Here is a 20,648-nt window from a genome sequence, read left to right on the forward strand (position 1 = left end):
CACTGTACTCCAGTCTGGGCGACAGAGTGAGACTCCAACTCAAAAAAAAAAAAAAAAGATCTTAGGTTACAGAAATTGAATTATAGTTTGCTATTCAGCTTAGGTCAAATACAGTTCTGCAGACTGCAACCAGGGATTGTGTATCCAGTTCCAGGAATCATAATTTAAAAATCACTGACATATCACATTGTGTCCAGAGGAGGGTGACCAGGATGTAGAGGATACTTGAAACAATGCTTTTTCAAAGAATGGGCTGAAAGAGGTGAAGGTGTTTAACCTGGAGGTGGGAGGACTGGGGAAGGCAGTTGGGAGATCAAATGCCAACAATAGTGATGGTCATGATAGTAATAGAAGCTAAAGTTGATTAAGTGTGACCTTAAGCCAGGCGCTAAGAACAGTACATATATTATCTTATTTAATCCTCATAAAAGTCATATGACTTTTTAAGAATTATTCCATTTCATAAATAGAGAAGCACAACAAAATTAAGAAATTGAGGTCCCACAGTTAATTAGAGATAGAACTGGGATTTGACCTGATGTTTATCTGATTGTAAAGACCTGAGTTCTTACATAGCATGCTATATGTTTGCTATATTGATACCTTCAAGCATTTGAAGGGCTTGCATGTGGAAGTGGGGGCCTAGAAATTAAAACTAGGATAGATAGTTGGTAACTGCCCAGAAATAGATTCTTGAATCAGGGTAAATAATTGTTTTCTAGATTGGAGCGAGTAGATTTCTTAGCATTGGTTACGCTCAAGTGTGTGCTAAGTGACTGGTTGGTGGGTGTTTGTAAGAAGTTGTAAATTTGGAATGGGATGGGGTGGATTATGTGATCTTTAAAGTCTCTTCAAATTCTGAGATTTGGAGATTCTGTATATGTTTTCCTCTGTTGGGTATATTAAGATTATTTTAATTGTAAAATATATGTATCATAAAATTTACTGTCTTAACCTCTTTTTCCTCCTAACCTTTTTTTTTTTTTTTTTGAGTTGGAGTCTCACTCTGTTGCCCAGACTGGAGTGCAGTGGCCACTCCCGGCCACCGCAGCCTCGACCTGCTGGGCTCCAGCGATCCTTCCACCTCAGTCTTCCAAGTAGCTAGAACTACAGGCGCGCACTACCACGCCCGGTTATTTTTGACTTATTGTAGAGATGAGGTCTCACCAAGTTGCCCAGGCAGGTCTCGAACCTGCGGGCTCAGGTAGTACACTCACCTCGGCCTCCCAAAGCACTGGGATTACAGGCTGAGCCACTGAGCCCAGCTTCTCTTAACCATTTTTAAGTGCACAGTTCAGTATTAAGTATATTCACATTGTTGTGCAACCAATCTTTAGAACTTTATAATCCTGCAAAACTGAAACTCTGTACTTAAGTAACAACTCCTCATTCTTCTACCTCCAAGTACCATTCTACTGTCTGTTTCTGTGAATTTGACTACTCTAGTTAACTCATATAAGTGTAATCATACAATCTTTGTCCTTTGGTGACTGGTTTATTTCAATTAGCATAATCCTCAAGGTTCATCCATGTTGTATCGTATGTCAGAATCATTCCTTTTTAGGGCTGAATAATATTCCATGGTATGTGTATATCACATTTTGTTTATCATGTCAGATGTATTTTAGTTAAAAAAAAAAGAAACTTTAAAAAATTAGAGTTAATATTATTGTAACACCCCATGACTCTGTTTGCAAATTATTATATAAAGAGTTACCTGGGATGGTTAGGAAATGGTGTGCCCTAATTAATAAAATAATTTGATTTGTAGAGTAGAAATATAAATTGTAGGAGATTAGCCTGAACCTGTCCTGATCCTGTGGCATAGTTTAGAAGTACTATTTTGAATTAAGTTCCCAATAAATTGTTTATTTTCTTGTAATTTATACCCTTAAAAATCAAATCCAGTATTTATTGGACAAAGTGAATAGCTTTGAAAATGAAAATATAGAAATTTCTAGTTATTAGAGTACTAGATTATTCAGTATCTTCTGTGTTTATTTTTGAAAAGCACTTAATGGCCGGGTTCAGTGGCTCAGCCTGTAATCCCGTGCTTTGGGAGGCCAAGGTGAGTGGATTGCCTGAGCCTGCGGGTTTGAGACCCGCCTGGGCAACTTGGCAAGACCTCATCTCTACAATAAATCAAAAAATTAGCCAGACGTGGTAGCGCATGCCTATAGTTCCAGCTACTTGGAAGGCTGAGGCGGAAGGATTGCTGGAGCCCAGCAGGTCGAGGCTGTGGTGGCCTGGAGCAGCTACTGCACTCCAGTCTGGGCAACAGAGTGAGACTACCACTCAAAAAAAAAAAAAAAAAAAGAAAAGTACTTAATGTTATAAAATAATTCTGTGCAGTGTTGTTTTTTAAAAAATCAATGTTTATTGGTTTTTAATATACCAGATAATAAACTTTACCCTAAATAATTTGCTTCCTGTATCTGGTTTCCATATACTGCTTTATGGTGTCATTTCATGAATTGAACAAACCAAGATGTAATGTACAAAATGACAGCACCAAGGCCACAGTGACCCAGAGGCAGAGATTAGTGTTAAAAAATTCCTCTTTTTTGCTTTTTTCTTTTGAGTTGTAGTCTCACTCTGTTGCCCAGGCTGGAGTGCAGTGGCATGCTCATGGCCTCCACAGCCTTAACGTGCTAGGCTCAGGTGATCCTTCCATCTCAGCCTTCCAAGTAACTGGAACTACAGGTGCATGCCACTATACCCAGTTACTTTTTCTTTTTTTTATTTATTGTAGAGATAAGGTCAGGCCAAGTTGGCAATCCTCTCACCTTGGCCTCCCAAAGTGCTGGGATTATAGGTGTGAGCCACCGCATCTGGCCCTCTTTTTTGCTTTTTTTTTTTGGGTTGGAGTCTCACTCTGTTACCTAGGCTGCAGTGCAGTGTCTCATGGCCACCATAGCCTTGACCTGCTGGGCTCTGGCGGTCCTTCTGCCTCAGCCTGCCTTCCAAGTAGCCAGAACTACAGGTGTGCACTGCCATGCCTGGCTAATTTTTTATTTATTGTAGAGACAAGATCTCGCCAAGTTGCCTGGGCTGGTCTTGAACTTGCGGACTCAGGCAATCTACTCACTTTGGCCTCTCAAAGTGCAGGGATTACAGGCTGAGCCACCGAGCCTGGCCCTTTTTCGCTTTTTAATAAGCTGGGTTATGTTTTCTTTTTAACATTTCTTCTGAACAAAAGCTTTAACAATAGAGTTTACACTAGTCACAGCTTACCAGAAAATCCCCCCACCCCCCAAAACAAGAAACTTTTCCTCGGTTTTTACTTGTTTATAGCAGGAAATAAAATCATTCAGTCATTGGCAGTGAGGGCCAAGAGGTGGCATGGGAGGAGGTGTGTCTGAGTCCTTCTGCAATTTCTACCTCTCAGCTATCCCAGACCAACACTGTGGTCTAGGTAAAAACAGGGTACTTGCCGTGCCCAGCAGCTTCAAGACAAGTCTTCTACCTCTGCATTCCTGCTGAACTGCCACTCCTCCAGAATACTTGCTCAGAGTAGCAGTTTTAGAGGTAAACACTGTTTACTGAAAGATGTACTAAAAGGGCGTTCAAATCACAGGACAATTCTCGGAAGTGAGATTTCAGTATGACGTCTTCAGATGAACATTAGCATTTAACTTTCCAAGTTGTTTCCGTAGAAACAATCGGGAAGCCACAAGTATTGGACTGAGAGAAGCAGTGTACAGAGAAGAATTGTTCTAAAAGTTTACCAGGAAAGATTAGGACGTCACAGATCTAAGTAATTCTAAGGCAATATGCACGTTAGACATGTGGAGAGTTGATACTGGAGCCATAGTCTTTTTCATTAGCGAGATTCAAGCAAATTAAGAGAGCTTTTTTTTTTTTTCTAATGTAGACTAAAGCCATTTGAAATTTGCTGATTTCTCTATCTCCTTTTCCGTTTTCTTAAACTCATAAAGGCAATAATCCTGGAGCTCTGTGCTTTTCTTTTTCCTTCCATTCCTTCTCCCACCCTTTGCTGGCATAGACTTAGATTTTTTGGTGTTTGCTTTCTGTGTGTTCTCCTGGATGTTTACAGTATCATGTGCTTGGTGAGGTTTTCTCTTTTCAGATCCTTGACTCTCTGTCTTTCTGTTTTTTTCAGGGAAGAAGAGCCCAGACCTAGGGGAGTACGACCCCCTCACCCAGGCTGACAGTGATGAGAGCGAAGATGACCTTGTGATTAACTTGCAGCAGAAGAATGGAGGGGTCAAAAATGGGAAGAGTCCTTTGGGAGAGCCACCGGAGCCTGACTCAGATGCTGAGGTTGCAGGGGCTGCAAAGCCACATCTTTCAGAAGTTACCTCAGAGGGGTTCCCCTCAGAACCCCTCGGGGGCCTGGAGCAGAAGGCAGCCTCCTCTCTGGTGTCGTATGTGCGCACATCTGTCTTTCTGCTGACTTTGGGCATCTCGATGATCCTGGTGCTTCTGTGTGCTTTCCTGATCCCCTGTCCCCCCAGAGACCTGCACAGCACTTGGAGTCGCCACGTGGGCTCCCAGGCCGGTGAGTTGCATCATCTTCAGTCCTAATGCTCTACAATGTCGTGCTCTATCTGATTACGTTGACATTTTCCTCCGAGTCTTGTGCCATTTTTCCACCTGTGTGTGAAGGTGGTTAGGAGGTTACAATTTGAAATCAAACAAACACCACTGCTAGAGCCCAGGAGTTCAAGACTAGCCTGGACAACATAGTGAGACCTCATCTCTAAAAAAAAAAAAATAGGTGGCACATTCCTATAATCTCAGCTATTCAGGAGTCTGAGGTGGAAGGATTGCCTGAGCCCATGAGGTTGAGGCTGAGGTGAGCTGTGATTGTGCCTCTGGAACTGCCTTCCAGCCTGGGCGACAGAGTAAGACCCTGACTCAACAACAACAAAACAACTTGCTCAAACCTGTAATTCCAGTACTTTGGGAGGCCGAGGTGAGCGGATTGCCTGAGCCAACAGGTTCGAGACCAGCCTGGGCAACTTAGTGAGACCTTATCGCTACAATTAAAAAAAAAAAAAAATTAGCTGGGTGTGTTAGTGTGCACCTGTAGTTTTGGCTACTTGGAAGGCTGAGGCGGAAGGATCTCTGGAGCCCAACTGATTGACATTGTGGTGTCCGTGAGCGTGACACTGCGTTCCAACCTGGGCTATGGAGTGAGACTCCAACTCAAAACAAAAACAAAAACAAACAAAAAAACAACTCCGGAAACTTGGGAATTACTGTTCGATTGTGTCTGCCAGCATTGGTCTTTATTAGACACAGGGAGGGTAGGGGTTGGTTTGCTGTATTCCTGCTGTGGGGCCAGCACTGTATCAGGGGATGCAGAGCTACAGAACGGGCAATGTACAGAGGAAAGCAAGGCCTGGACACCACAGGGCTGCCGCTGTCAGGCATTTTTTGTTTATAGAGGTCTGACCTACTTTACATATTAACATAATTTCATCTCACGTAAAAAATAGTTGTCTCTTCTTTTCTTGCTCTTCACAGTTAGGGTGGTACTGCCTGAGTAATTCCAGCTATTTTGTCTCCTTTTGGAGTAGGTTTCTTTGAAACCTCTTGTTCTGGAATGGGGATTCTATCTCCACTGTGCTGAGGGGTCCCCTCTTGTGAACTGGTTAGGCTATCCTTATATTGCTTGTGTCATCTTGATCTAGAAATGCTTTATCTCTGCCACTTCTCTGATCCCCGTTGAATTTGCTTCTGATGAGTCCTGTGTTCTCATCTTTGTTTTCTCTGAAGGCAAATCTAATTTACACATGTGATATTTATATACAATGTAAAGGTTAGTGACAAATTGTTGGGGTGTCTACCACCCAGCTTAAGAAACAGAACATTATTGAGATCTTGGCAGTCTCTTGTGTGTCCCTCCTGACCATATTCTCTTCTGCCCACCAAAAGCTCCTGCTATCCTGAAGTTTGTATTGATTATCATTATTATTTTTTACCTTATTAGTTTTTTGGTTTTTTTTTTTTTTGAGTTAGAGTCTCACTCTGTCACCCAGGCTGGAGTGCAGTAGCACTCTCATGGCCACCAGTGTCCACCTGCTGGGCTTCAGTGATCCTTCTGCCGTAGCCTTCCAAGTAGCCAGAACTATAAGTGTGCACTACCACGCTCAGCTAATTTTTGATTTATTGTAGAGACAAGGCCTCGCCACGTTGCCTGGTCTGGTCTGGAAACCACAGGCTCAGGCAATCTACTCGCCTTAGCCTCCCAAAGTGCTAGGATTACAGATTGAACCACCAAGCCTGGCCAGTTTGGTGTTTTCTGAGTCAGAGTTTCACTCTGTCACCCAGATGGAGTGTAGTAGCCTTGACTTCCTGGGCTCAGGCGATCCTTCTGCCTTAGCCTCCCAAGTAGCTGTGACTACAAATGCGTGCCACTAAGTCTGGCAAATTTTTTGAGTTTGTTGTAGAGATGAGGTCTTGTTGTGTTGCCTAGGCTGGTCTCGAACTCCTGAGCTTGAGCAATTGTCTTATCTTGGCCTTCCTAAATTCTGGGATTACAGGCATGAGTCACCATGCCTGGGCTTATTTTTTACTTTTCTTTAAAGTTTTACCATATTGATATGTATTTCTAAACCATTTATTCATTAATTTTGTCTGGTTTTGAATTTTATATAAATGGAATCATGTAGTGTTCTGTGACCTGCATTTTCTTTCAACATAATTTTTTGAGAAAATATTTTTGAGGTTGGTCCATATTGATACATTGTAGCTGGAGTTAATCACTTTCGCTACTAATTTTCCATGGTATAAATATCCCATGATTTATTTATCTATTTTACTGTTGATGAACATTTCATTAGCACTTCCAGTCTTTAAAAAAAAAAAAAAAAAGATGCTGCTAAGAACATTTTTGTACGTGTTTCCTGGTGCAATGTATAAGAATTTCTCAGCCAGGCTCAGTGGCTCAGCCTGTAATCCCACGCCTTTGGGAGGCTGAGGTGAGTGGATTTCCTGAGCCCACGGGTTCAAGACCAGCCTGGGCAGCAAGACCTCATCTCTACAATAAATAAAACAAAATCAATCGTGCGTGGTAGTACATGCCTGTAATTCCGGCTACTTGGAAGGCTGAGGCGGAAGGATCGCCGGAGCCCAGCAGGCGAGGCTGCGGTGGCTGGAAGCGGCCACTGCACTCCAGTCTGGGCAATCGAGTGAGACTCCAACTCAAAAAAAAAAAAAAAAAAAGAATTTCTCTAAGGCATAATAAACCTGGGAGTAAAATTGCTGGATCATAGGGTATGTGTGTGTTCATTCTTAGTAGTTTATGCTAAATTATTTTCCAAAGTGGTTGTACCAATTTACACCTGCACTAGCAATGTGTGAGTTATCTCCAAATTTGTCAGGCAGACCCCTCCTCTTTACTGTTGGAGGAAAATGAGGTGCTGCCTTGATATTGCCAGGCAGGGATGAAAGTCCAGGCTCCCTGCTAGGTCTCTGCTGACACCACCTGGGCGGGGAGGAGGAGGAGGACTGCTTTGTTCATGCTGGGAAGGGGTAGAACCGCCTTAGCCCTGCTAGGTGGGGATGACAGACATGGCCCCCCAGCCTTCCCTGACATGACTTCAGTGGTAGACAGCCCATTCAGTGGCTATGGAGATTTGGGTGTGGCCGGGCCTGTATTTTTATCCTGTGTGTTTGCTTGGAGTAGAGCAGTTATTATCTTGCTAGCCTGCACCTTTCCTGAGCCCTTGGCTAGAGAAGTCAGATTTTCTTGGGGCTTTTTTATCTGCTCCTGAGGCATTTGTGGGTTGTTGGCTTCTCTTGCACCCTGTTTAGGGATATCTAAGGCCAAAAGAAAGCCCAGAGGAGTCATTACCTTGTCACTCCTTGGGTCTTGGGTCTTGCAGTCCTTAGCTGGTCTGCCTTCTTCTCTCCATCTTTTAGCGTTGTCTTAGGCTTGTTTTGTATGTAATGTCCAGGGCCTTAAGACATACTTAGTGGGAGGAATAGGGAGAACTATGTCTACTTCACCTTGTTGGGGAACCAGAAGTCTGCCTGGTGTCTATGGAGGTGTTGGCAGCAGAGAACTGGTTTGCAGTAACTTGCTTAAGACCTTTTTTTTTTTTTATGTGTATATAGGTGGGGACCTGTCTCCACTGGAGTTGGCTGATGTGAATGGAGATGGCCTGCGTGATGTTCTTCTCTCCTTTGTGATGTCAAGGAATGGGAGTGTAACAGGTATGAGACATGTCTTTTCAAGGCTGCTCCAGGGGGTCTGTGAGCTAGGAGAAGGCAACAGAGTTGTCTCCCAAGGGGCACTGCAGAAGGTCTGCAGTGAGTAGAAAGTTACCAGGTTTCTGTCATACACAATGAGCCTGATCAGAAAGTTCCTGAATGTAAATAAAGCTCAACCCAAGAAATCTGAGAAGGTTATAGCTAGAAGGAACCTTTAGGGGTCACCCAGGTCAGTGAGGAAACTGAGATGTAGAGAGGAAGTGATTTGGCCACACACCTACAGTCAACGGTGCCAGCATTCAGGCTGCATGAGTTTTTTCCCAGTTGGTTTTCCGCAGCCTCTTAGATTATAATGAACATTGATTCTATCCTGCCCTTCCACCCCCGACAGAAAACTTGTTCATGGACTTACACATCTGTACTCACATACCTCTTGGCTAGCTGTTCTCCTTTCCCCCATCATCCTGCTCTCTGTGTTGGGAGACTGACCTGTGTGGATGATATCAAGAGGTGCCCTTGTCTGCTGGCCTCCTTCCAGCTGGGCTTGGCCAATGGGGACCACAGGCAAGGGATTGGAGGAGAGGAAGAGCGTGAGGAGAGGCTCCCTCAAGCTACATCCTTGAGCACGGCTCACAGCTTGTCTCAAGATGGTCCTCTTACATGACTGAGTAATTGCTTCCTCCCCTTTCTCTTGGAGCTTGGGAGCCATAACTGTTCTGAGGGTCTGAACTGTTCCTTGTGCGGGCGTTCCTTTACCCTGGCCACATCCTTGTAAATAGTCTCCTCATTGAACCGCCCACAACTGATCCCAATTGAGGGCGCTATTTCTGGGACCCTGGCTGTTACACATGTCAGCTGCATTAAAAAAATGTGTTCCAGTTTCAGCACAGGCACACTGTCCTGTAGCGTCGACTTAAGTGGAGTCAAACTGCAGTCTGGGACCCTAGTGACTGCTTTTCAAATCATTTAGGCCATAGAATAAACATCTGGGTATGTTTTAGAGAATTCTAAACTGCACATCTCTTTGATCTTATTAGAAATGGTCTTCTGAGCTTGTGTGAGATGGAGAAGCATTCTGGGCAGAGCTCTGATATAGAGCGAATCTCTAGCCTAGAAGGAGATTTTCACACAGTTGAAACTTGATTACATTTTTTTCTGCCTGTGACTTTTGAAGTAAAAATTTCTCCCATCCATTTTTGGATTTAGAGATGCTTTTAGTCATTTGTTGTCTTCCATGGTTTGCTTCATATCAAGACTTGTAAAAAGCAAGGCTAAGGGTTTGGACACAATATGGACCAGCCTGGTTTGGCCACAGATTGTAGAAATAAAGATATAGCTAACGTGGTACTTTCTTTTTTTTTTTTTGAGTTGGAGTTTCACTCTGTCACCCAGACTGGAGTGCAGTGGCTGCTCCCGGCCACCGCAGCCTCCACCTGCTGGGCTTTGGCGATCCTTCTGCCTCAGCCTTCCAAGTAGCCGGAATTACAGGCACGCGCTACCATGATCGGCTGATTTTTGATTTATTGTAGAGATGAAGTCTTGCCAAGTTTCCCAGGCAGGTCTCGAACCTGCGGGCTCAGGCAATCCACTCACCTCGGCCTCCCAAAGTGCTGGGATTACAGACTGAGCCACCGAGCCCGGCCACTTGGTACTTTCTATGTGCTGTGTACTATTGTAAGCACATAATGAAAATGAATGAAATTATCCCTCAGCACAGTCCTGTGAGGCAGACAACTATTACTATCTCCTTTTGCAGGTGAGGCTACTAAGACATAATGAGGTTAAGCAACTTGCCCCAAGTCTCAGTGCTGGTAATGGTAGGCCTGGGCTTCATACCCAGGGAGTCTGGCTCTAGTTCATGTCCTTAACCCTCATGCCCAATTGTTGTACCCATAACCCACAAAGCTCTGTGCCACTGAGTTTTTTGTCTGTTCTCTTGTTCCTCCATTCATTCAACAACTATGTATTGAATGCCAACTGCAGCAGGTGCTGTGCACCTTCTCTAGAGCTGTGCTGGTTATGTACAGACAGCTGAACAAGAGGAGCGTGGTATCTGCCTCAGGGAATCATCACCACCTGGAAAAAAACAAGTCAGAGCATTGTGGTTGAAGTCAGGTCCTTACACAGGATGTTAGTCACTGCATCCTGAGAAGTCTGGAAGTTAACATATGTTCCCACTGTTTGTCATATGTATCTACTTTTGGCAACAAGGTGTGAAATGGTAGTCACAGTTTGTCACGTATTTTTAGGTTGTATATTTAATAAGTAATACTGAGGAATAGGTAGAGGAAACTCTAAAACTTCCATTTTCTTATCTGTATCAGTTGTTGCCGGAAGTGGAAAGTGTGAGATAAGTTAAGGTAAAAGTGAATGTAAAAGTGACAAAAGAGAAAGTTATTCTGATATGTAATTAGGCAACATACAGGCTTATTTACTAAAGAGATGGCTACTATAATTCCTTCCTAGCTACTGTTGGCCCTAGGCATGAAGTCTTACTTTTCTTTCTGGACTTGGGCCAACTCAGCTGATTTCATGGAACGTGAGGCGAGCAAGACCTACTGATTCTTGCTACATGCGATCTTCAGGTTTATTATTATTATTATTTTTTTGAGTTGGAGTCTCACTCTGTCGCCCAGACTGGAGTGCAGTGGCTGCTCCCGGCCACCGCAGCCTCGACCTGCTGGGCTCCGGCGATCCTTCCGCCTTAGCCTTCCAAGTTGCCGGAACTACAGGCGTGCGCTACCACGCCCGGCTTGGTTTATTATTTTTAAAAGTTATTTTTCTGCTCTCAGGGAGCATTTGCTAGTTATGATTAGAATTCAGGCATTTTGCTCCCTGCTCTGGGTATAATTCTAGATCTTCTCACATTTCCAAGCTATATCTTTCCCTCCTGATTTTTTTGTTCTTATCAATTGCTTTCCTAATATTCTTGATTTTGCTCCTGTCTTTTATTAGACAAACAGTTGGTTGCTAGAGGTGCTAGGACTTTGCAAGGCGCTGAGGATGCAGAGATTAGTGAGAAGTCTTTCTCCTAATGGAGAATAGGTAGCAGACATGTAAACAAAAGTGTTGGGAAAGGCACAAACATGGAGGAGATGCATTGGCTGCAGCTCTTGTCTCACCTGAGCAGGGTGCTGAGCAGAGATGACAGGCACTCTGTGTTCACACCTTGTTGCCTAGAATGTGGGAGAGGCTGAATATACAAGCGTGGGCTGCTGCCGTCCACTGTCCATTTGTGGCTTTCTGGCCTCCTGTTTCTCTTTGTCTCTTAACTCTTCTGTGCCTTTACTATAAGGCTACAGTAATCAGAGCAACCTGGTATTGGTACAAGAACAGGCATATAGACCAGTAAAACAGGATAGAAGATTCAGGAAGCAAAGCCTCAATTTCTTTCGAGTCTCACTCTGTCACTCAGACGTGAGTGCAGTGGCCGCTCCCGGCCACCGCAGCCTCCACCTGCTGGGCTCCGGCGATCCGTCTGCCTCAGCCTTCCAAGGAGCTGGAACTACAGGCGCGCGCTACCACGCCTGGCTAATTTTTGATTTATTGTAGAGATGAGGTCTCGCCAAGTTGCCCAGGCGGGTCTCGAACCCGCGGGCTCAGACAATCCACTCACCTCGGCCTTCCAAAGTGCTGGGATTACAGGCTGAGCCACTGAGCCCGGCCTAGCCTCAATTTCAAAGACCTGAACCTGAACGTAAAACCTCAAACTATAAGAATTGTAGAAAATGCAGGAGACACCCTTGTAGAAATTGAAACTGGCAGCCAATTCCTATTCAGAACCCTAAGTGCCCATACCTTCAGAAATAAGATAGACAAGTGGGACCTCGTCAAACTAACGAGCTTCTGCAAAGCAAAAGTAAGAGAGCAGGGAGACAGCCCACAGAATGGGAAGAAAATATTTGCCAACTGTGTATCTGACAAAGGCCTAACATCTCAGATCTACAAGGAACTCAAATGTGCCAAAAGAAAAAAAAAAACAGCCCCATTAAAAAGTGGGCAAAAGACATGAATAGACACTTCTCAAACGAAGATGTACCGGCAGCCAAAAGACACATAAAAAAGTGCTCCTTTTTGAAAAGATGTCTCTTGTGTACTTTTAGGTGTCTCAAGGCCAACTGCTAATCTTGTGTGCCTTTCGGGGATGAATGGCAGCACACTATGGTCTACTCCCCTCCCTGAGGAGGCCCGAGATATCACATGTTTGGATCTGAAGCCAGGAAGCTTGGCTGAAACTGTTTGCCTTGTGACAGGGACTCACAAAATGCTCAGCACCTTTAATGCAACATCAGGTAAAGACCAGTTACCTCAAAAGATCTTTGCTCCTATGAGCCATAATTTTGGATTAAAACAAGCTGGTGGGGAAGGGACCTTTTCATTCTCACATGGTGGAAAGTCTGATTTACTGCTCTGGAAGGTGGGTATTAAGGGAAATGAGAGAAAAGATTTGGACAGTTTGAGTAAATAGGTCCATGGTTCAACCTGTTTGGTGGTAGAATGGACTAAATTGAATTATCCAAACAGAAACTACCCTGAGGCCTTTGGTTTATAAATAGTCCCTACTCTGTAACTACTCTCTGCTCTGTTCTTTATACAAAAGGCAACTGAGCTTTGTCTCTTCTTATTTGATATATGTGTGGTCCATGGGTTATCTTGGGCATTAACTTAAAAAATGTGTCAGTGAAGAAATTAAAGTTTGTTTAGGTCTTTTAGCTTCTTAATGCATTGAGACATATATGAAAAAAGGAATGAAAAAGAGTCAAATGTAATGAAGACTTACAGAATAATGTGTATACTGCCCACATGCTTGGTACCACCTGGACCATGTGCCCATGTGGAGCTGAGTAGGTTTAGAAGTTGGGGTCTGATAGCAGGGTGCTTCTGAGTGAAAAAAACTGAGCTGCAAGTTAACCCTAGAACTGAAGCCACCTTGAAAATCTCCTGTGATGTCTCTGATGCTTACTTATGTGAACACGTGGGAGAAGGAAGGTGAGTGGGTCTTCTGGATGCCCCTGGATGGTTCTTAATAATTGTAGTAACCTTTAACAGATCAGTCCCCTGTCCCAGACAAGCAAACTCTTCTTTCTTGGAGAGAATGTAGCACCTCCATTTTATCTAAAAAACTGAGATGTGAAGTTATTACATGGATTTGTTAGCCAAATACTTGAGGATTTCAGATCACATCCACTGTTTTCTTTCTCCTTAATAAGATGAAAATGAAAGGAAAAAAGTAAATAGGAATTACTGTCTGTTGTCTTTTCTCTTTTCTATTGAGTTTCTCTCTTTTGGGAACATGACAGCTGCCTTTTCCAGGGGCAGAAAGCTGTTACAGTGATCAGCCTATGTGTCCTATCCTAGGGAAAGCCATCTGGACCTTAAACCCAAACTACTTGTCCAACGGCACCTTGGTTGCCCCGGTTGTGGTGCTGCCAGACTTGGATGAAGACGGTGTTAGAGATCTTGTGGTTCTGGCCATTGGGGAATTGCAGGTACGATCTCTGTTGAATTATTTTTGTTTATTATACGACTGCTTCAATTTTAGTTATCTCAGTTCCTAGTGTTGTTGTTATAAATATTGCTTGACACTTTTTTTTAAAACAAGGACTGCCACAGGTTTAAGTAAATTCTCTTTGTGAGATTAAGAGGATAAATGACCACTACAAACCCATTTTTCCTGGCTGTCTCATTATGGTTCCATGGACTAGGGTGTAGTGGAGCTTTGGAGCCAGACAGGTCTCCGTGTGAATTCCTCCTCCTCACTTTGTAGCTTTGTGGCCTTGGGCAAGCCTATCCAAGCTGTTTCTTCATATGTAAAATGGGAATGTTATATCTACTTGTGGGATTGTTACGAAAATTAGAGCTAACATATTTAAGGTGCCTCGAGTAGTGCCTATTGTTTATTGTGTATGCGTATTACTAGTTTTACTATATGATATTTATGTACATTTTATTTCAGTTATAAAACAATAGAACAGACTGATAGAAAGTTCATTTTATATATATGTATAAAAATAAAATCTTAAGTCAAGCAAAAATAACAATTAATGACCAAAGAAAGGAGAGTTGTGTGATACAGGCTGTGACAAGCCAGATTTTGATTCTAGGACAGTAGCCCTTGAAGGATAGCCCTCAATTATGCTTCTGAAAACGTCAGTGCACTAGAACTAGTTGCTCTGCACACAGACAAAATAAGAGTAGTCTTTCCCCAGATCACAGGGAGGAATAAATTCAAAAATAGCATTGTCTCAATTTTAAGTTATTATTCTGAAGCTTTTCTCAGGGTTTTTGTCAAAGTTTCTCTAAGACTTTTTTTCAGACTTCCTAGTGTGAGTCTGCCAAGGAAATGCTTGTGCACAAAAAAATTGAACAATTGGCAAAGAATGTTTGTGGAAAAATGTGGATGCTGATAATTTTGCCTCATTTGATAACTTAAAATTTTAATAGACCTTGGGTTTGCTGTTGTGGTCTTTGCATGTATGGAGTAGAGTTGTACATTCTGCAGGTAAAATGATGTAGAATGGAATTAAATCTGTTAATGCTTTGTGGCTTTTGGCCAAGAGCACCCCTACTCAAAGTGCTCCACCAGTCACAGGTTTTGGGAAGCACCAGGCCGTACCTTACCTTTGCTAGAAAAGAGCAAAGGAGATTGATAATGAGCTAAATTTCTGAAGCCTGCTTAGTTTTAAGGGCACTTTCTGTTAGCTTTCTTCAGCTAGCCAGTTGGTCTCAAAGTAGACCTGGACCAAGAATTCAGGAATTATTAATGTAATCTTTTTTATCCCAGCAATTGTGAACAAAGAGACTAGGGACTAGGGAAAATTTCAGTTATTACCTCCAGCAGAGACCTTCTCTGAAGGTCCCTAAGGATAAATTAATGAGGAGTTTCTTTTTCATGGAATTACAGTCAGCAGGGGCACAGCAAGACATTGGACAAGTTCACATATGCTGAACAAATTTGGAAGTCTTTGTTGTACTACCACATCTGTACTATCACTGCTGATAGTGGCTGGTGGGAACCATGGCTCATGCCCTATGGGGCCTCCATAGTAGGAGGTCTCCATTAGAGGAATTGGCTTCTTGCCGATTCTTATTCAGTGTCCTTTTCCCCCCCCCGGTCTCCACCCAGTGTACCTTACCTTACCTCAACTTATAGAATTCTTCCTCACAGAATTTGGTCATTTGCACAGTCGGGTACAGATATTGAACCGTCTCCGTTCTGCCTGCAAAAGCATTCTGGGAGCTTCTTGAGGAGTTGATGGTATAGAGCCGCAATTTCATCTTTATACTGACCTCTTTTGACCTTTAGACCAGGACCTTCAGACCCGAAGAATCTTTTAAAAGCTCCTGAGTTGGAAGGGTCTCCCTTCACTAGCTAGGAAACACAAGTCAGAGAACTGGATCTGGTTTGGGATTAGAGGAATGGATCTGGTCTAGAACATTAGTGGGAAGGGGACTTGAGCCGTATGGTGAGCGTTCTCACTCTGTGCTGTGATCGATTCAGCAATACAGACATTTGGGCACTCCTACTCTCTTGGAACACTCAGGCCGGCAGAAATATCACTAATTTGTGAGGCAGTCCACTTCATTTTTGGTCAGCTCTAGAAACTTCTGTCCTATTGATGAGAAACCTGCTTTCTCATAGCTTCCATCCATTGTTCCAGCTTCAGTCCCATAGAGCTAGTCTGAATGAGTCTAATCTCCTTTCTATAGGAAAGTCCTTCAGCCATTAGCCTGGTCCCTCTAAGACTGCTCCCCTCAAGGCTAAATATTCCAATTTCTTATAGTGTTCCTCATGCAACAGGAAGTTCAAAGCCTTCTTTTTCTTATTTCTTTTCCTTTATCTCAGCTCTTTTAAAATGTGTTACCCATATCTGAAAACAATATTTTATTTGTAGTATAACCAGTTATATCAACCTAAGGAAATTGTTATTTCTTTTGACATAGACTCTATATTTGTGTTTTGTTGTTGTTGTTGTTTTTGTTTTTGTTTTTTGCATCGGCATCTCATTCTGTCACCCAGCCTGGAGTGCAGTGGCATGATCATGGCTCATCCTAGCCTTGACCTCCTAGGCTCAGATAATCCTTCCATCTCAGTCTCTCAAGTAACTGGGACTACAGAGGCACACCACCGTGCAGGGCCAATTTTTTTTTTGTAGAGACGCGGTCTCACTAAGTTGCCTAGGCTGGCCTGAACTTCTGGGCTCAAGCAGTCCTCCTGCCTTGGTCTCCCAAAGTGCTGGGATTACAGGCATGAGCCACTATCTGACTGCATTTCTGTTTTTACAGCCAAAGATTGCAATAACCTTTCTAAGATTCACTTTTTGTTTATAATTCACCTTTTGTTTATAAAGCACCTATATCTTGTAATTAGTCAATTTTTTTTTTTTTTTGAGTTGGAATCTCACTCTGTCGCCCAGACTGGAGTGCAGTGGCCGCTCCTGGCCACTGCAGCCTCGGCCTGCTGGGCTCCGGCGATCCTTCCGCCTCAGCCTTCCAAGTAACTGCAGCTACAGGTGCGTGCTACCACGCCTAGCTAATTTTTTTTATTTATTGTAGAGATGAGGTCTCGCCAAGTTGCCCAGGTGGGTCTTGAACCCACGGGCTCAGGCAATTCATTCACCTCGGCCTCCCAAAGTGTGGGATTACAGGCTGAGCCACCGAGCCCCACTTTATTAGTTAATTATTAACAGACTACTTTCCTCTGGCAGATACATCATCTTAGCTATCTCTCTCAGTTTTGTGATACACTGAATTCTGTTCATTCAAGTCTTTGGTAAGAATGCTTCATAGGAATGGGGCAATAGCAGAGTGCTATGGCATTCTACTAAAAACCTCCCTCTAGGGTTGTTAGTATTGACCCCAGAAATACCTTTTTCTGGGTTTACTGCAAGCCACATTTCTTTATCTTGTCCATAGAATTCATGATGGTAAACTTTGTCAAAAGCTTCACTGAATCAAGATATTGATACAATCCCCATGTTTTCCAGCTAGTGACTCTAGCCCCAAAAGAAAATCCTCTAGAGATGATACTGACAAACTTTGGCCTACAGGCCAAATTTGGCCCATTGCTTGTTTTTGTAAATAAAGTTTTAATGGAATACAGTCACACCCACTTATTTACGTGTTATACATTGACTGCTTTCACACTAGAACAGCAGAATAGAGTAGTTGCTGCAGAGACCTTCTGGTGGCAAAGCCTAAAACATGTACTATCACAAAAAAAGTTTTCTGATCTCTGTTTAAGAGTTAAGTTGATAATGGCCAGGGGAAGAGCACTGCCTGGGTTGATTCTATTTGGGACTAAACATTACTGGGGATTTCTAGCATGAGATTAAAGACCCAGGGGTTCACTGGCCTATATTTAGCTCTAGGCTAGGATTCTGTGCCTCAGGGGACTTTAGGCAGCAGCCAATTGTGCTTCTGAAAAATTGTCTGGGGTGCCATGAAGATGCCCTTTGCGTGTATCTAGTAAGGGAATGGGATGTTTGCTTCACTTTTTTACTTCCAGGGAAATAAAGTGAAGCAGATTTGGCTTTGTGCTTTCCAATTTGGGGAGGTGTTTCTGGACCTGTAACTAATGAGGGAGCAATGGCTGTCTGAAGAAGCTGTTTGATTAGGAAATGGTAGGGCTTCTACTGACTCCACTCCCTTTCTCGCTTCCTCAGCCAGATCTGTGCTTTCTGCTTGTGTCTGGCCGGACAGGAATTCCAGTGGGTCGACCTGTGAAGTACAACATTGTGGGAGTCGGGAATCTGATTGGCCCTCAGGTTTACATCACCACCAATGGGGCTGTCTACATCCTGTTTGGCTTTGGTAAGAAGCAAGGCTAGTTTTCTCTAGGGTTCCCCCCTGGAGTATGTGATTAGCTTCATGGGTAAGACAGGGTAGATGCTCAGGAACTGCTGATACCAGCCCTTTTGATGCCTCCTCCCGTAGAGGCCTCTTACTCTCCCCACGTATTGTAGATTGTTAGTCTACTTTTCCCTCTGGCTTCTCTGAAGAGAAGACCCTTGCCCAGAACCCATATGATTACTTCCCCAAGCATTCCCCAGTCTGGGTGGGCCCCATTTGACCTTTCAGATCAGGTTCTGATCTATGTCTCGTGCTCATATCCTCACCCTGGGATAGTTCTATGAAATGCAACTTCTCAGTGTTGGTTCTTCTGTGGTGCTAGGAAACATACAAGCTGTCGCCCTGCGGGACATTTTTGTTCAGGCCCAAAATCGAGACAGCTCACCACCTTCTCTGCAGATAGAAGAGCCAGAGTGGGAGAAGCGAAGATCCATCAACCTGTCTGAGCTCATTGACATTTACAGGTAGGGCAGACATCTGTCCTTGGTCACAGTGCGATCTCTCTAAGTTTGGTTGGGCTGACGAATATGAGGACCGCGGTTTGAGGGGCAGAGCAGTGCTAACCTTAATGTACCATCTCCTGATCTGGTTAACACAGAAAGAAATTTTTTTCTCTTGGTAATGTAATGTGTTGACATATATGTATTGGTGATCGTGTCCTCATGAAGGTTGCAATAAAGACTGTTTGTTAAGGGTTCTGAGTAGGAGAGGGTAGGGAAATAGATTTATTTAACTGTGTGTAAAACTGCCAAAGGATCTGACCTACTCTTTCTTGTACTTTTCTCTTAGTTGAAGCATCATTTCGACAAAGTCAAGGGAAATGTCCATGAAATCTTATTTTTTATCTTTCCCTTCCCTTCCTTTCCTTTTTTGTTGAGTTGGGGTCTTACTCTGTTACCCAGGCTAAAGTGCAGTGGCACGATCACAGCTCACTGTAGCCTTGACCTCCTGGGATCAGGTGATCCTTCTGCCTCAGCCTCCCAAGTAGCTGGGACCACCTCTGGCTAACTTTTTTTTTTTTGTAGAGATGTGGTCTTGATATGTTGCCTAGACTGGTCTCAAACACCTGGGCTCAACCAGTTCTCCTGCCTGGGCTTCCCAAAGTGCTGGGATTACTGGTGTGAACCACCATGCCTGGCCTTGCTTCTTAACTAGAAGCATGCAGTTTGTTATATGCAATGGATTTTGCCCACTTAACTCCAAGCCTGTGTAATACTGGTTTTTGTTCTTTTCTACCAGAAGTTTCAGCTGGGCTCGGTAGCTCAGCCTGTAATCCTGTGCCTTTGGGAGGCTGAGGTGAGTGCATTGCCTGAGTCCGCGGGTTCAAGACCCGCCTGGGCAACTTGGCGAGACCTCATCTCTACAATAAATCAAAAATTAGCCAGGCGTGGTAGCGCGCGCCTATAGTTCCAGCTACTTGGAAGGCTGAGGTGGAAGGATCGCCGAAGCCCAGCAGGTCGAAGCTGCAGTGGCTGGGAGCGGCCATTGCACTCCAGTCTGGGCAACAGAACGAGACTCCAACTCAAAAAAAAGAAGTTGTTTCAAATGATTTTCTAGCATTTTCTTGGGCAATATCATTTGTTTTGGTGAATTTGATAAGTATTAGGTAGAATGGTCCCAGTGGTACAGAGACAAAGCTCATTCAGTGGAGTGTATGCCATGAGCTGCTGCCCAAGAGTATTAGCAACCTCAGGTGTCCTGTCCAGACCTCCACTGCCATCCCTGCCACTATCCTTGGCTCTGTTACCTATCCCAGGGCATCCAGTGTGAGAGGTATCACACTGTAACACTTTTCCTGTGAGTTCCTTTTGAACGTGTATGGAATTTTCTAGGGATCTTTTATTTCTAAGGGTCAAGAAAATGAGATTCAATTGGTGTGACAGAGTACCCTGCTTGATAAGATTACGGTGGGGCATGAATACAAGGGCATGGACAGATGTCTGTATGCCGAGAGGAAAAGCCAACATAAATGGCTCAGGAATCTCATCCAAGCCGGAGACTAACTGCTGGGGTCTTGTTTATTTCAGTGACGGTGTTGAGCTACTCCAGATGGTGAAGGCACCAGATTCCAACTGCAGCAACTTTCTGATTACAACCAGACAAGGCCTGGTCCTGCTTCGGGGGCAAAATCTCACACCTTACTGGACACTGAGCCTTCAAGGCCTGCGCAGGTTTGCCGTATGCTCGTGCTTGCTGTTTCATCTACTTCCCCATGTTTACAGATAGCCCAGAACAATTGCTTAGTATCAGTGGCCGATTCAAGGGAAGGGAGGGAAAGCATTCCTAATTTTCCTGTTTTTGTTGCTGTGGGAATCTGTGGGGGGAGCAGAGAGGGCAAGGGTGGTGGGATTAATGGTAGTCAATATCTATCAGGGGGTGGGGGGGCACCCCTTATCAACAAGGGTGCCTGAACGATGCATATTTGTATACCTAACTCTTAACTGTACCCCACAATTTTAAAATAAAAAACATGTTAATTATTTATTTATTTATTTACTTGCGTTGGAGTCTCACTCTGTCGCCCAGACTGGAGTGCAGTGGCCACTCCCGGCCACCGCAGCCTCGACCTGCTGGGCTCCGGCGATCCTTCCGCCTCAGCCTCCAAGTAGCTG

The 20,648-nt window shown here is 43.8% G+C and overlaps 1 protein-coding gene across 1 annotated transcript in view; it reads left to right on the top strand.

Annotated features, from left to right (window-relative positions):
- Nucleotides 1-20,648, top strand: part of FAM234B (family with sequence similarity 234 member B) — a 47,021-nt gene that overhangs the window by 15,418 nt on the left and 10,955 nt on the right. The window contains exons 2-8 of the mRNA XM_021706707.1: nt 4,124-4,522; nt 8,089-8,187; nt 12,288-12,476; nt 13,543-13,673; nt 17,850-17,997; nt 18,359-18,500; nt 20,064-20,207. Coding sequence (XP_021562382.1) covers nt 4,124-4,522; nt 8,089-8,187; nt 12,288-12,476; nt 13,543-13,673; nt 17,850-17,997; nt 18,359-18,500; nt 20,064-20,207 — 1,252 coding nt within the window. The remainder of the gene's footprint in view (nt 1-4,123; nt 4,523-8,088; nt 8,188-12,287; nt 12,477-13,542; nt 13,674-17,849; nt 17,998-18,358; nt 18,501-20,063; nt 20,208-20,648) is intronic.

The sequence above is a fragment of the Carlito syrichta genome, unplaced genomic scaffold (genome assembly GCF_000164805.1).
Source record: "Carlito syrichta isolate Samal-C Ts95f unplaced genomic scaffold, Tarsius_syrichta-2.0.1 Scaffold315952, whole genome shotgun sequence".
Taxonomy (NCBI): Eukaryota; Metazoa; Chordata; class Mammalia; order Primates; family Tarsiidae; genus Carlito; species Carlito syrichta.